Source organism: Trachypithecus francoisi, unplaced genomic scaffold (assembly GCF_009764315.1).
Source record: "Trachypithecus francoisi isolate TF-2019V2 unplaced genomic scaffold, Tfra_2.0 Lachesis_group4, whole genome shotgun sequence".
Taxonomy (NCBI): Eukaryota; Metazoa; Chordata; class Mammalia; order Primates; family Cercopithecidae; genus Trachypithecus; species Trachypithecus francoisi.
The window spans coordinates 30,241,918-30,254,225 of record NW_022681469.1 but is presented as its reverse complement, the minus strand read 5'-3'; the positions used below and the strand labels follow the sequence as shown (position 1 = coordinate 30,254,225).

Genomic DNA, 12,308 nt, shown 5'->3' with positions numbered 1-12,308 from the left:
CTCCCTCTCCAGCAAGTATGAATGACCACCCTCCCCATATACACACCCCCTCCAACCCCTACAACCTCAAGGCTTCCTGCCCAGGGGTCTGGCTCCAGTTTGCAAGAAGTACTTCTGGGCATGTGAGCTTTGGAGTCTGTCGGGGTTGTGAGAGACTGGGGGCACTGGGGCATCCAGACTGTGTGAAAGTGTTGGAGCCTGTGCGTTTGAGAGAAAGCACCGGGAGGCAGGGAGTGAGTGTGTCATGGAATCTGAAAGCTGCCAAACCATTGTGCTGCAGTGGAGCCAGGGGAAGGGGGCGGGCTGGGGAGCTGCTGGGGAAGGAAGGATGAATCAGTGACAGGGTGGGGGAGCCCAGGAGGCCAGAGCCCCAGCCAGAGGGACAGGGAGACTGAGGCACCCCTCCCATGGCAGGTGGGAGCGAGGCAGGGGATGCCCTGGATTTCCCAGGCTCTTGGTCTCCTAACACTCTCCCCAAGATGTGGGGAAGGGTGGAGGGGAGAAGATGTGTAAGGGGAAGCCTCCACTCCACCCTCTCCCATCTCTCGGGCAACATCAGTAAACAAGACTGAGTCCTCCACCCGCTTCCAGCCTCCTGAAAGCAGTGCTTTGGGAAGCTGATAGATTTCAGAACTTCATTGCCCTTTACAAGTAAGCTGAATTCCAAAGATCTGTCTATGTGCTAGGCCGCCCCAGGCTTCTGGATATTTCTTTCTGATTGTTAAGTGGGATCTAGGCCCCCCCAAATCTTGAGGAACCAGTTCTGGCTCAAAGGATTCCTCAAAGGAGGTGATGGGTGGAGTGTGTCAGCTCCTGAGGCTGGAGTCCCTCTGGCCCCCAGCCTTTGACAACATGACTTTCAAGACTTAACCGAGAATGTACTAGACCCCACCCACCCACCCCTGCCCCACTATCGGAACCCCTTGGTTTCTAAAGCCCTTTGTGGCATTCGGGGTAGAGTGTGAGTGGAAACTCGTCCTACTCCGCTCCAATTTCAGTTCTTAAAATTTTCATTCATTCAACTAATATTTATTGAGACCTTACTATGTTTAAGACCTTCATTGTAGAAAGATAAAATCTAGTGTCTAGAATGAAAGAAACTAGACCAAAAAAAGAGTATATACTGTGCGATTCCATTTATATAACACTCTAGGAAATATAAAGTAATCTATCGTGACAGAGAGCAGATCAGTTGTTGCTTGGGATGGAAGGACAAGGATGGCAGGAGGGAGGGCTCACAAAGGCGTGTGTGCAAGGAAACTTTGGGGAGTGATGGATGGTACCTTCGTTATTCTCGATCTGTGGTGACGGCTTCGTGAGATATCCATAGTGTCAAAGCTTCTCAAACTTCATTATCTAGCCTGTGCAGTTTGCTCTATGTCAATCATAGCTCAGTAGAACTGTTAACAAAACAAAAAGGCTCTGCCCTGGGAGCCTTACAATCCCACAAGGCCAGACAGAAACCAGGTAATTACATAAACAGGAGGCAGACTCACTTGCTGTCGCTGAGGTGAGGGTAACTTCCGGAACCACAGGAACACAGAGAAGCAGCCATCTGACCGGAAGGGCCCCATAAAGGACTTGGCATCTGAGTGGGGCCTCGCAGGAGGGAGAGGGTCAGGTAGGCAGAGACTAGAGGCCTGACCCCGGGGCTCTGGCCCAAGGAGCTGCGCAGATGAGGGAGGGTGCTCTGGGGCAGTGGAGGGTGAGGCGCCCCTGAGCCTGTCTGTGCCCTCCCCTCTGCAGACAGCAAGGCCATCGTGGATGGGAACCTGAAGCTGATCCTTGGCCTGATCTGGACGCTGATCCTGCACTACTCCATCTCCATGCCCATGTGGGAGGATGAAGATGATGAGGACGCCCGCAAACAGACACCCAAGCAGCGACTGCTCGGCTGGATCCAGAACAAGGTGCCCCAGCTGCCCATCACCAACTTCAACCGTGACTGGCAGGATGGCAAAGCTCTGGGCGCCCTGGTGGACAACTGTGCCCCTGGTGAGTGGGCCAGCGAGCACAGCATGGAGCCCTTAGCTCCCAAAGACAGAGGGGACAAGCTGGGGCTGCCAAGGCACATGGTTGTCAGAATGCACACCCTGGGGCCTGGGGGGCAGGATCCCCTGCAGGGTTTGTCCTCCTTCAGCTGAGACTGTCTGCTGGTTGGCAGCAGGCCCTACCTGATGAGTGTGCCAGATTCCACAGAGGCAGGGAGGGGTTTAAAACCCCTTATTTTACAGACAAGGACACCATGGCCCAGAGAGGGCTGGTGACTTATCCAAGATCACACAGCTTATCCGTGGCAGAACCACCTAGAGCCTAGGGCCTGGACTCCCTGCCCCATGAATTCTTTACTGTGCCACAAGGCACTATTCCTGCGGAGCTGAGAGAGAGGCAGTGTGGTGACTGGGACTTGTAGCAAGACCAGGAGTTAGATCCAGAGAAGGCTTTTCTCTGGGAGACCCTGGGATGGCTTTGAGAAGGGGTTGAGGCTCAGGATGATGTGGGATGAGGCCAGTGGGGCACTGCCTGGTGGCAGGTCACCCAGCCTTGCCCCTTCTCCATGTAGGTCCTGGCCTGGTCAAGTGAGGGCAGCTCAGGAGCCATGAAAAAACTGAGGCATCACTGGCTAGAGCATACCCCATGGACAGCTCCCTTTCTGCCCCTCACCTCCTGAAAAGATAGGTTTTCTCCTGGAGTCACAGCCCCTTGGGAGAATCCTCCTCCACCCTGGGGTCAGCTGGGGAGCAGCGGGTGGGAGGCGGGGGCACAGCCTCCTGGGAAGCATTCCCAGCTGCTGAGCCATGGCCCATAACTGGTGTGGCTGCCAGCAGTGAGCTCAGCTGTTCCAGCCAGTCATGGATTCCAGCTTTGAGCCGGCCCGCTCCCCGAAACGGTGTGCCGTCCCCCTCCTCCAGTTCTGGCCTGAACCAAGTGCCCCCCCACCTCCAGCCTTCACAGGAGTGATCTGGGGCTGCCTCAGCATCCTTCCTGTTAGGAGGGCGGGGCTCCTGAGGACAGCAGAGGAGAAGTCATTCTCTCCCCACAGGCCCTTTAATGCCTCAGTTTCCCCAAGTGAGCAGTTAGAAGGAATAGGGAGTCTTATACCCTAAGACTGGTATGGAAAGTGTTTGGAGATCTAGGGCTTCAGGACAGCTGTGAGGAAGCCTTCTAGGAACGGGTCAGGGGCGTAAGTGGGACAAGCACTCTGACCTCCTCTGCCCACCCCTGAGAAAGCTGAATGAGGCGAGAGATATCTGAGAGGGGGTACCCTCCCAGGGTTTGGGGTTCAAGGTCTGAGCTGGGGCCTGGGCAGGCAGGAGGCTGGCCAGCAGGGCTGGTGCCAGGCTGCGTCAGCCAGGGCAGAAAGGCCTCATTGTTGGTGGTGGGGAGGGCTGTCGTGCTCCTACATGGTGAGGGGCCTCGCAGCTGATGGGATCAGCAGGAACCTGGCTGGTCAAGGCCTAGAGCTGGTGGGAAGGGGTGTGAAGCCACAGCCTCCGAGGGTGTTGGGTGAACAAATGCCCTGCATCCTGGCCAGCTGGCTGCCCCTCACCATTGTCTCCTTCCATCACCTCTCCAGGTCTCTGCCCCGACTGGGAGGCCTGGGATCCCAACCAGCCTGTGGAGAACGCCCGAGAGGCCATGCAGCAGGCCGACGACTGGCTTGGGGTGCCCCAGGTACCTGCACAGATGGGGCGGCGGGGGGCAGGGGGCAGGGGCAGAGGTTGGTTCTGTAAGTTTACCTGACCAGGGTGCAGGGGGAGACTGGGGCTGCTGGGAAAAAGAGGACACCATGTGAAATCACTCCCTTCCATGGCAGGTCATTGCCCCTGAGGAGATCGTGGACCCCAACGTGGATGAGCATTCTGTTATGACATATCTGTCCCAGTTCCCCAAGGCCAAGCTCAAACCCGGCGCCCCTGTTCGATCCAAGCAGCTGAACCCCAAGAAAGCCATCGCCTATGGGCCTGGTACGTGTGAGCCCCTGGCAGCCCTCCTGGGCAGCTGGGCACATGTCGGCTCTTCCTGAGTAACCCGGGCTCTGCTCCTACCCTGCAGGCATCGAGCCACAGGGCAACACCGTGCTGCAGCCTGCCCACTTCACCGTGCAGACGGTGGACGCAGGCGTGGGCGAGGTGCTGGTCTACATCGAAGACCCCGAAGGCCACACCGAGGAGGTATGCAGAGGCTGCTGGGGAAGAGGGATTCGCTTGGGATTGGAACCAGAGAGCGTGGGGCCAACAACAGGAATGGCCCGGAGGTGACTGCTAGAGCCACACACTGTGCTGTGCAGTCTGGGGAAGGTGTCACTGTGGGGGCTAAGTGGGGTTGGGGTGCATAAGGCGTTATGTGGTCAGGAGAGACTATGGTCATTGGAGAGGCTTCCAATCTTTTTCCTTCCCAATAGGCCAAGGTGGTTCCCAACAATGACAAAGACCGCACCTACGCTGTCTCCTATGTGCCCAAGGTCTCCGGGTTACACAAGGTATCTCCCTCTAGGCCCCCCTGCCTGCCCTGCTCTTCACATCCTTGGCTCTGGCTGCATGGACCCCTCTCTCAGCCTGCACTTCGCCCCTGCCCAGAGCCCCAGCTGCCCTCCTCTCACCCTCCTTGGTGTGGCTGTGCCCCTCTGCCCCCCTCAGGACTGCTCTCCCCTAGAAGCTAACCTTTGACCTCTGACCCCTAGGTGACCGTGCTCTTTGCTGGCCAGAACATTGAACGCAGTCCCTTTGAGGTGAACGTGGGCATGGCCCTGGGAGATGCCAACAAGGTGTCAGCCCGTGGTCCTGGCCTGGAACCTGTGGGCAATGTGGCCAACAAACCCACCTACTTTGACATCTACACTGCGGGTAGGACGGGCCCCAGAGGGGTGCAGGCGGAAAGCCCCTGACCGTGTGGGGCTGTGGGAGGTGGAGCTGGGGCAGGGATGCCAGCCAGAGGGTGGGCAGCCTCAGGGTGAAGGCACTGGGGCAGCTGTGTGTCCAGAGTGGGTGCTGACAGCCTCTGTTTTCGGCAGGGGCCGGCACTGGCGATGTTGCTGTGGTGATCGTGGACCCACAGGGTCGGCGGGACACAGTGGAGGTCGCCCTGGAGGACAAGGGTGACAGCACGTTCCGCTGCACATACAGACCTGTCATGGAGGGGCCACACACCGTACATGTGGCCTTTGCGGGTGCCCCCATCACCCGCAGTCCCTTCCCTGTCCACGTGTCAGAAGGTAAGGGCCCTTCACCGGTCCCCACGGTAAGCCCTCACCAAAGCCAGGATGCAGAGAATTGCCACCAAGTTCTGGTCCTGAGGACTGGGGGGACATGAAGCACTAAGTCCATGGGGCAGAGGGGCACGGCTGGCTGAGGCTTGCAAGGGGCAAGAGGAAGAGCTGGGGCGGGGCTCTGCAGAGACCCCCTCCCTGAGTCCTCCACCCTACCCCCAAGGTGGCTGGAGTCCCTAAAAGCAGGGCTGGGAGGCCACAGTGGAGGGTCCCAGAACACGTGCCACACTGGGAGGGCTGAGCGGAAGTGACGGGCCGTACGGGTGGGGGCATATCTGGGGAGCACTGTCCGCACACCAGGCCCTCGGGTGGTGACTGCCCCACTTGTTCTCTCCCTACACTCAGTGCCCATCGTCCACCAGGCCAAGAGAGTGGTGCCACGTTAATGCTTTCCAGTGGAGGCGGGGCCAGGCATGGCCGTAGCTGACTGGCCTCACCTGCGCTGTGTGGCATGGCCCGGGCAGTGTGGAATCGCCCCACTTCCATGGCATCCTGTGGCAGGCCCCAGGTTCCATGCCATTGTCTGTGTTCCGTGGCAGGTCTAGTGTCTTTGCCACTTGCCTGGTGATTTCTGTGGTGAAATCTGGGCTCTGAGCTCTGCCTGTGTTCTGTGGGACCCCTGGGGCAGTGCCTTTGCCTATGGTCGTGGCAGTCCTGGAATACGTGTCGTTGCCTGTTTCGTAGCACCTGTGGGTTCCATGCCATTTTCTGGATTCTGTGGCAGGCTGAGATTCCTATTCCTTTGCCTGTGTTCCATGGCAAGGCCTGAGCTCATTGCCACTGGCCAGTCTGTGGTAGGCTGATGTCCATAAGTTGCCTGTGTTCTATGGCAGGCTTCGAGTTCTATGAAGTAGCTCTTGTTCCGTGGCGTTGCTGGATGTTTTGTGGCATGACTTAGATCCTAAGGTTGCTTTGGTGCTCTGAGAGGCCCAGAGGGCTCTAGATGGATGGCCTTGGGGTGGGTAAAGGAGCCTTCCCTGTCTCTCTGAGCCCACTCTCAGCCCAGGCTCTGCCATGCATTTCCCCAGTGGCACTGGCTCGGAAGCTTTCTTGTAACCTGCCTGATCTGGGGCCTGTACCAGCTCCAGCCCAGCAGCCCTGGTTGTGTTGGGGGCACAAAGGGCTCCAGAGCAGGGCTGTGGGCCACTGCTTGTGCCTGGGAGGGGTTAGAAGGACTGTGCACAGGGAGGTGGGGGCTAGTAGTCCAAGGCCCCTCAGCACCCCCAACCTCCTTTCTCTTCCTTCTCTAGCCTGTAACCCCAATGCCTGCCGTGCCTCTGGGCGAGGCCTGCAGCCCAAGGGTGTTCGTGTGAAAGAGGTGGCTGACTTCAAGGTGTTTACCAAGGGTGCTGGCAGCGGGGAGCTCAAGGTCACAGTCAAGGGGCCAAGTGAGTGCCAGAGCCCAGGGTCATGAGGGTGAGGCTGGGGGATCAGGAGGGAAGTATGGCCAGTGGTTCTGACTCCCAGAGGGCAGTGACAGCCCGCACCACAGCTCCACGGTGACCAGAGGCAGCCCAGAATCTCAGGCACATTGTCTCCTCTCTGCCTCAGTTTCTCGGTCTGCAAGCCAGGAATGATTCTCTCCACCCTAAGTGCTATACGGGGTGTTATGTACAGGGATGACAAGTGGTCCCTGCCCTGAGTTGCAGCACTGCTCACTAGAGCACTGCCCTTGGGCTGGGTCGGGGTCCCCATGCTCCGTGAGGGGATTGAGGAGCTGGGACTTCAAGGCTATTGATCTGCCATCTTCCCCCACACCTTGCCCCCATCTCCTCAGAGGGCGCAGAGGAGCCGGTGAAGGTGCGGCAGGCTGGGGACGGTGTGTTCGAGTGCGAATACTACCCGGTGGTGCCTGGGAAATATGTGGTGACCATCACGTGGGGCGGCTACGCCATCCCTCGCAGGTAAGTACCTTGCGCCCCCCCATGCTGTCCTGTCTAGGCCATCACAGGGAGGGACGAAGGGCAGTGGGCTGCGGGGGAGTTGGAGGGGAGATGGAGGGGGACCTCGGGGGTCACTTCCTGGAGTAGACACCAGCTCCCTCTCTGCTCAGCCCCTTTGAGGTACAGGTGAGCCCAGAGGCAGGAGTGCAAAAGGTCCGGGCCTGGGGTCCTGGTTTGGAGACTGGCCAGGTGGGCAAGTCAGCTGACTTTGTGGTGGAAGCCATTGGCACCGAGGTGGGGACACTGGGTAAGTGGCTGAGGGGCAGGAGGAGGGAGTGCTGTGGGGGAAGGCAGCAGGGGACACTGTGGGTAATGGGTGCAGTGAGCATGCTGGGGAGCGCTGGGGTGAGCAGGGAGATGGGACATGAGGTGGCCAGAGGGGAACTGGGGGACGGAAGGGTCTTACCTGATGCTGGACCCTCTGACCCTCTCCAACCTCGCCCCAGGCTTCTCCATCGAGGGGCCCTCACAAGCCAAGATCGAATGTGATGACAAGGGGGATGGCTCCTGCGATGTGCGGTACTGGCCCACGGAGCCTGGGGAGTACGCTGTGCACGTCATCTGCGACGACGAGGACATCCGAGACTCACCCTTCATTGCCCACATCTTGCCCGCCCCACCTGACTGCTTCCCAGATAAGGTATGGTCCCAGATTACATACACCTGCCCCGGGGGTGGGGCAAACTGGTTCTCCTCCCGTCCCCAACCCAGCCTTCTTCCCTCCACACAGGTGAAGGCCTTTGGGCCTGGCCTGGAGCCTACAGGCTGCATCGTGGACAAGCCCGCTGAGTTCACCATTGATGCCCGTGCAGCTGGCAAGGGAGACCTGAAGCTCTATGCCCAGGTAGGTCATTATCCAGTCTCTGCTGTCCTAACTACCTATGGCAGGGACCTTGGAAGGCAGGGCCAGGCCAGAGGCAGAGACCTCCCAGCAGGAAATGACAGCATCACAGTAGATTAGGCAGGACTGATACTCATGGGCCCATCAGTACCCTGGAAAATTTTAAATTTTGTGTTTTCTTTTTCTTTTTTTTTTGAGATGGAGTCTTGCTCTGTTGCCCAGGCTGGAGTGCAGGGGCACAATCTCTGCTCACTGCAAGCTCTGACCCCCAGGTTCATGCCATTCTCCTGCCTCGGCCTCCCAAGTAGCTGGGATTACAGGTGCCCGCCACCACACCTGGCTAATCTTTTGTGTGTTTTTTAGTAGAGACCAGGATGGTCTCGATCTCCTGACCTCATGATCCGCCTGCCTCGGCCTCCCAAAGTGCTGGGATTACAGGCGTGAGCCACCACGGCGGGCCAAATTTTGTGTTTTCTTAATGATGATAACCTAAAAACGTATTTTACCAAAGAGTCATTTTTGTGCTAATTTGTAATTGAAAGATTGTTTCATTGAATAAGACATTGGTTTTCCAAGTCAGTTTCTCAGACTGGTGTCCATTGACTCCTAGAGGTTAATAAACATATTCTTGAGAATCTAAGACGGTGATTCTTCTTTGAACAGCTCATGATTCAGTTTTAGGAACATAAATTTAGTCCACACTCTTCCTGTCCAACACATTTCAGAGTTGAGGAAACCTAGGCTGGGAGAGCAAGCCATACAGATGGCCTTGAGCCAGGCCTCCAGGCTCCCAGGGTGGGCTCTGGCCGCCAGAGCATGTGGCCCTGGGCTCTGGTGGCTTCAGTAACTGGTGTGGGGGTGGGAGTGCCTGTGCTTTGGCAGTGGAAAAGGAGGCGCTGGGTTCACCTGTGGCCAGCAGAGGGCGCTCTGCAGAGGCCACAGCTATGAACTTTGCTTGGGTGATGCCCACAGGACGCGGACGGCTGTCCCATCGACATCAAGGTGATCCCCAACGGCGATGGCACCTTCCGCTGCTCCTACGTGCCCACCAAGCCCATTAAGCACACCATCATCATCTCCTGGGGAGGCGTAAACGTGCCCAAGAGCCCCTTCCGGGTGCGTCCTCCCAGTCTGCCCCGTGCCCACCACCAGGGGTCCCTGAGGGAGGGCGGATGCCTCGCTGGAGTCCCTGTTGTCCCTGGGCTCAGGCTGGGACTGAGGCTTGGGCTGGTGCCACTGAGGCTAGGCCGGGTGCGCTGGGCAGGAGGATGAGCCTTGAGGGAGGGCACCGTGCTGAGCTGTGACCCCTCCCACAGGTGAACGTGGGCGAGGGCAGCCACCCCGAGCGGGTGAAGGTGTACGGCCCCGGCGTGGAGAAGACCGGCCTCAAGGCCAACGAGCCCACCTACTTCACCGTGGACTGCAGCGAGGCGGGGCAAGGTGCGCCCAGCCGGAAGGGGCGGGTCTGGGAGAAGGGCAGGGGTGAGTCGGGTTGGGGGACTGAGCCTGACTCACAGTGGTGCCCGCCTCTCTGCAGGCGACGTGAGCATTGGCATCAAGTGTGCCCCCGGCGTGGTGGGCCCTGCAGAGGCTGACATCGACTTCGACATCATCAAGAATGACAACGACACCTTCACTGTCAAGTATACGCCACCGGGGGCAGGCCGCTACACCATCATGGTGCTGTTTGCCAACCAGGTACCCAAGCTCCTGGGTACTCACAGTGACGTGCACCTCCCAGCTCTAGAAGGCAGCTGGAGATGCTGTCACGGGACAGGGAGGGATGATTCCACAGACATGGTGGAGCCCTACCTGTGTGAGGCAGGGTGCCTCAGAGGAAGCAAAGGGGGTTGTTTTGGAGGCTGCCCCTGTCCATGCTGGGTCCCCTGGGTGTGTCCTGAGCTGCATCTAGCCCACAGCAGGGGTGTGTTCCCCTCGAGAGCCCTGACTGAGCCTCTCCTCCACATCCAGGAGATCCCTGCCAGCCCCTTCCACATCAAGGTGGACCCATCCCACGATGCCAGCAAAGTCAAGGCCGAGGGCCCTGGGCTGAATCGCACAGGTGAGTGTCTGGGCAGGGGCTGGGCCTGGCTCGAGGTTGGGGTTAAGTGGCTACCAGGCCCTCACCACATGTCTGGGTGGCTCCTCAGGTGTGGAAGTTGGAAAGCCCACCCACTTCACGGTGCTGACCAAGGGAGCCGGCAAGGCCAAGTTGGACGTGCAGTTTGCAGGGACAGCCAAGGGCGAAGCTGTGCGGGACTTTGAGATCATAGACAACCATGACTATTCCTACACTGTCAAGTACACCGCTGTCCAGCAGGTGCGCTCCGCCCCTCCCATGCCCCGGCCAGGCTGGACTGTCAGAGCTCTGGGTCTCCCTTCTCCAGTCCCATGGGACCAGTTCTGGCTCCTCCATGCCTTCGCTGCCTCCTGCCCTCATGCTTGTGATGGATCTGAGCTTCAGAGCCCATATTCACCACCAGGATGTTGCAGGACCGTGCCTTACACCCAGTTCTGACCTACCATTGTACCCAATAGGGCAACATGGCAGTGACAGTGACCTACGGCGGGGACCCTGTCCCCAAGAGCCCCTTTGTGGTGAATGTGGCACCCCCGCTGGACCTCAGCAAAATCAAAGTTCAGGGCCTCAATAGCAGTAAGTGGGGCAAGAGCCACCCTGGGAGTGAGGGGTGTTCGGGTGGGGTGGACCGGAGTCTCCTCATGATGTCACTTGTCCTCCACGCAGAGGTGGCTGTGGGACAGGAACAAGCATTCTCTGTGAACACGCGAGGGGCTGGCGGTCAAGGCCAACTGGATGTGCGGATGACTTCGCCCTCTCGCCGGCCCATCCCCTGCAAGCTGGAGCCAGGCGGTGGAGCAGAAGCCCAGGCTGTGCGCTACATGCCCCCGGAGGAGGGGCCCTACAAGGTGGACATCACCTACGATGGTCACCCAGTGCCCGGCAGCCCCTTTGCTGTGGAGGGTGTTCTGCCCCCTGATCCCTCCAAGGTGAGGAGATAGGAGCTGGTTGGGGCTGGGAGCTGGGGACTTGTTGGGAAAATGGAAGAGTCATGGGGGGCAGAGGCCAGAGGGACTTATGTGCCTGGAGTGGGCACAGCCAAGAACGTCCACCCCACCACCTTCCTTGGAGACAACTTAGCTATTAAGAGCCTGGCCTTGGAGTCAGACCTGGGCTTGAATCCCAGGTCCACTAACTGGGGGAAATTGCTTCATCTCTCTGCCTCCATGTCATCACCTGGAATTGTTATAAGCAGTCAGTCTGCAGTAGCAGCCACAGTTGGAGGTGATGAGTTGAGTGGGGGCCATGAAGGCTGGGATGGGAAGGCCAGGTGCAGGGAACCCACACACCTGCCTCTTCCCCTAGGTCTGTGCTTACGGCCCCGGTCTCAAGGGTGGACTGGTAGGCACCCCCGCACCATTCTCCATCGACACCAAGGGTGCTGGCACAGGTGGCCTGGGGCTGACCGTGGAGGGCCCCTGCGAGGCCAAGATCGAATGCCAGGACAATGGTGATGGCTCATGTGCTGTCAGCTACCTGCCCACAGAGCCTGGCGAGTACACCATCAACATCCTGTTTGCCGAAGCCCACATCCCTGGCTCACCCTTCAAAGCTACCATCCGGCCCGTGTTTGACCCAAGCAAGGTGCGGGCCAGTGGGCCGGGCCTGGAGCGCGGCAAGGCCGGTGAGGCAGCCACCTTCACTGTGGACTGCTCAGAGGCAGGCGAGGCAGAGCTGACCATTGAGATCCTGTCAGATGCCGGGGTCAAGGCCGAGGTGCTGATTCACAATAACGCGGACGGCACCTACCACATCACCTACAGCCCCGCCTTCCCCGGCACCTACACCATTACCATCAAGTATGGCGGGCATCCGGTGCCCAAATTCCCCACCCGCGTCCATGTGCAGCCTGCGGTCGATACCAGTGGCATCAAGGTCTCAGGGCCTGGTGTTGAGCCACACGGTGAGTGGTCAGGAGGAGCCAAGCAAGGTCAAGTGGCAGGTGCAGGAGCTCGGTGGGAGGGAGGGAAGCAGAGCTGAGGGCTGGGAGAGCCACCTGGCATGAAGGGAGGGCTCTCAGGGCAGCCCTAAAGTCCTTACTGGCCCAGAAGCCCCAGAGAAGGAGTGGAAGGGAAGACTGGGAGTGGAGACTGGCCTCTGCTCTTGTGGCAAAACTGCACCTGCCTCTGGGCGTTTTTCTGGACAGGTCTCTTCTTTCATGTGCTTAAGGGGTAC

At 58.9% G+C, this 12,308-nt stretch overlaps 1 protein-coding gene across 2 annotated transcripts in view; it reads left to right on the top strand.

The window, feature by feature from the left end:
• Nucleotides 1–12,308, top strand: part of FLNC (filamin C) — a 29,179-nt gene that overhangs the window by 3,142 nt on the left and 13,729 nt on the right. For both annotated transcript variants that reach the window (XM_033194357.1, XM_033194356.1), the window contains exons 2-21: nucleotides 1,747–1,995; nucleotides 3,578–3,675; nucleotides 3,818–3,968; nucleotides 4,057–4,175; nucleotides 4,406–4,483; nucleotides 4,685–4,847; nucleotides 5,015–5,215; nucleotides 6,520–6,657; nucleotides 7,047–7,173; nucleotides 7,323–7,459; nucleotides 7,659–7,852; nucleotides 7,943–8,056; nucleotides 9,026–9,169; nucleotides 9,370–9,493; nucleotides 9,591–9,751; nucleotides 10,025–10,115; nucleotides 10,204–10,373; nucleotides 10,592–10,709; nucleotides 10,800–11,062; nucleotides 11,439–12,036. In XM_033194357.1, coding sequence (XP_033050248.1) covers nucleotides 1,747–1,995; nucleotides 3,578–3,675; nucleotides 3,818–3,968; nucleotides 4,057–4,175; nucleotides 4,406–4,483; nucleotides 4,685–4,847; nucleotides 5,015–5,215; nucleotides 6,520–6,657; nucleotides 7,047–7,173; nucleotides 7,323–7,459; nucleotides 7,659–7,852; nucleotides 7,943–8,056; nucleotides 9,026–9,169; nucleotides 9,370–9,493; nucleotides 9,591–9,751; nucleotides 10,025–10,115; nucleotides 10,204–10,373; nucleotides 10,592–10,709; nucleotides 10,800–11,062; nucleotides 11,439–12,036 — 3,438 coding nt within the window. The remainder of the gene's footprint in view (nucleotides 1–1,746; nucleotides 1,996–3,577; nucleotides 3,676–3,817; nucleotides 3,969–4,056; nucleotides 4,176–4,405; nucleotides 4,484–4,684; nucleotides 4,848–5,014; nucleotides 5,216–6,519; nucleotides 6,658–7,046; nucleotides 7,174–7,322; nucleotides 7,460–7,658; nucleotides 7,853–7,942; nucleotides 8,057–9,025; nucleotides 9,170–9,369; nucleotides 9,494–9,590; nucleotides 9,752–10,024; nucleotides 10,116–10,203; nucleotides 10,374–10,591; nucleotides 10,710–10,799; nucleotides 11,063–11,438; nucleotides 12,037–12,308) is intronic.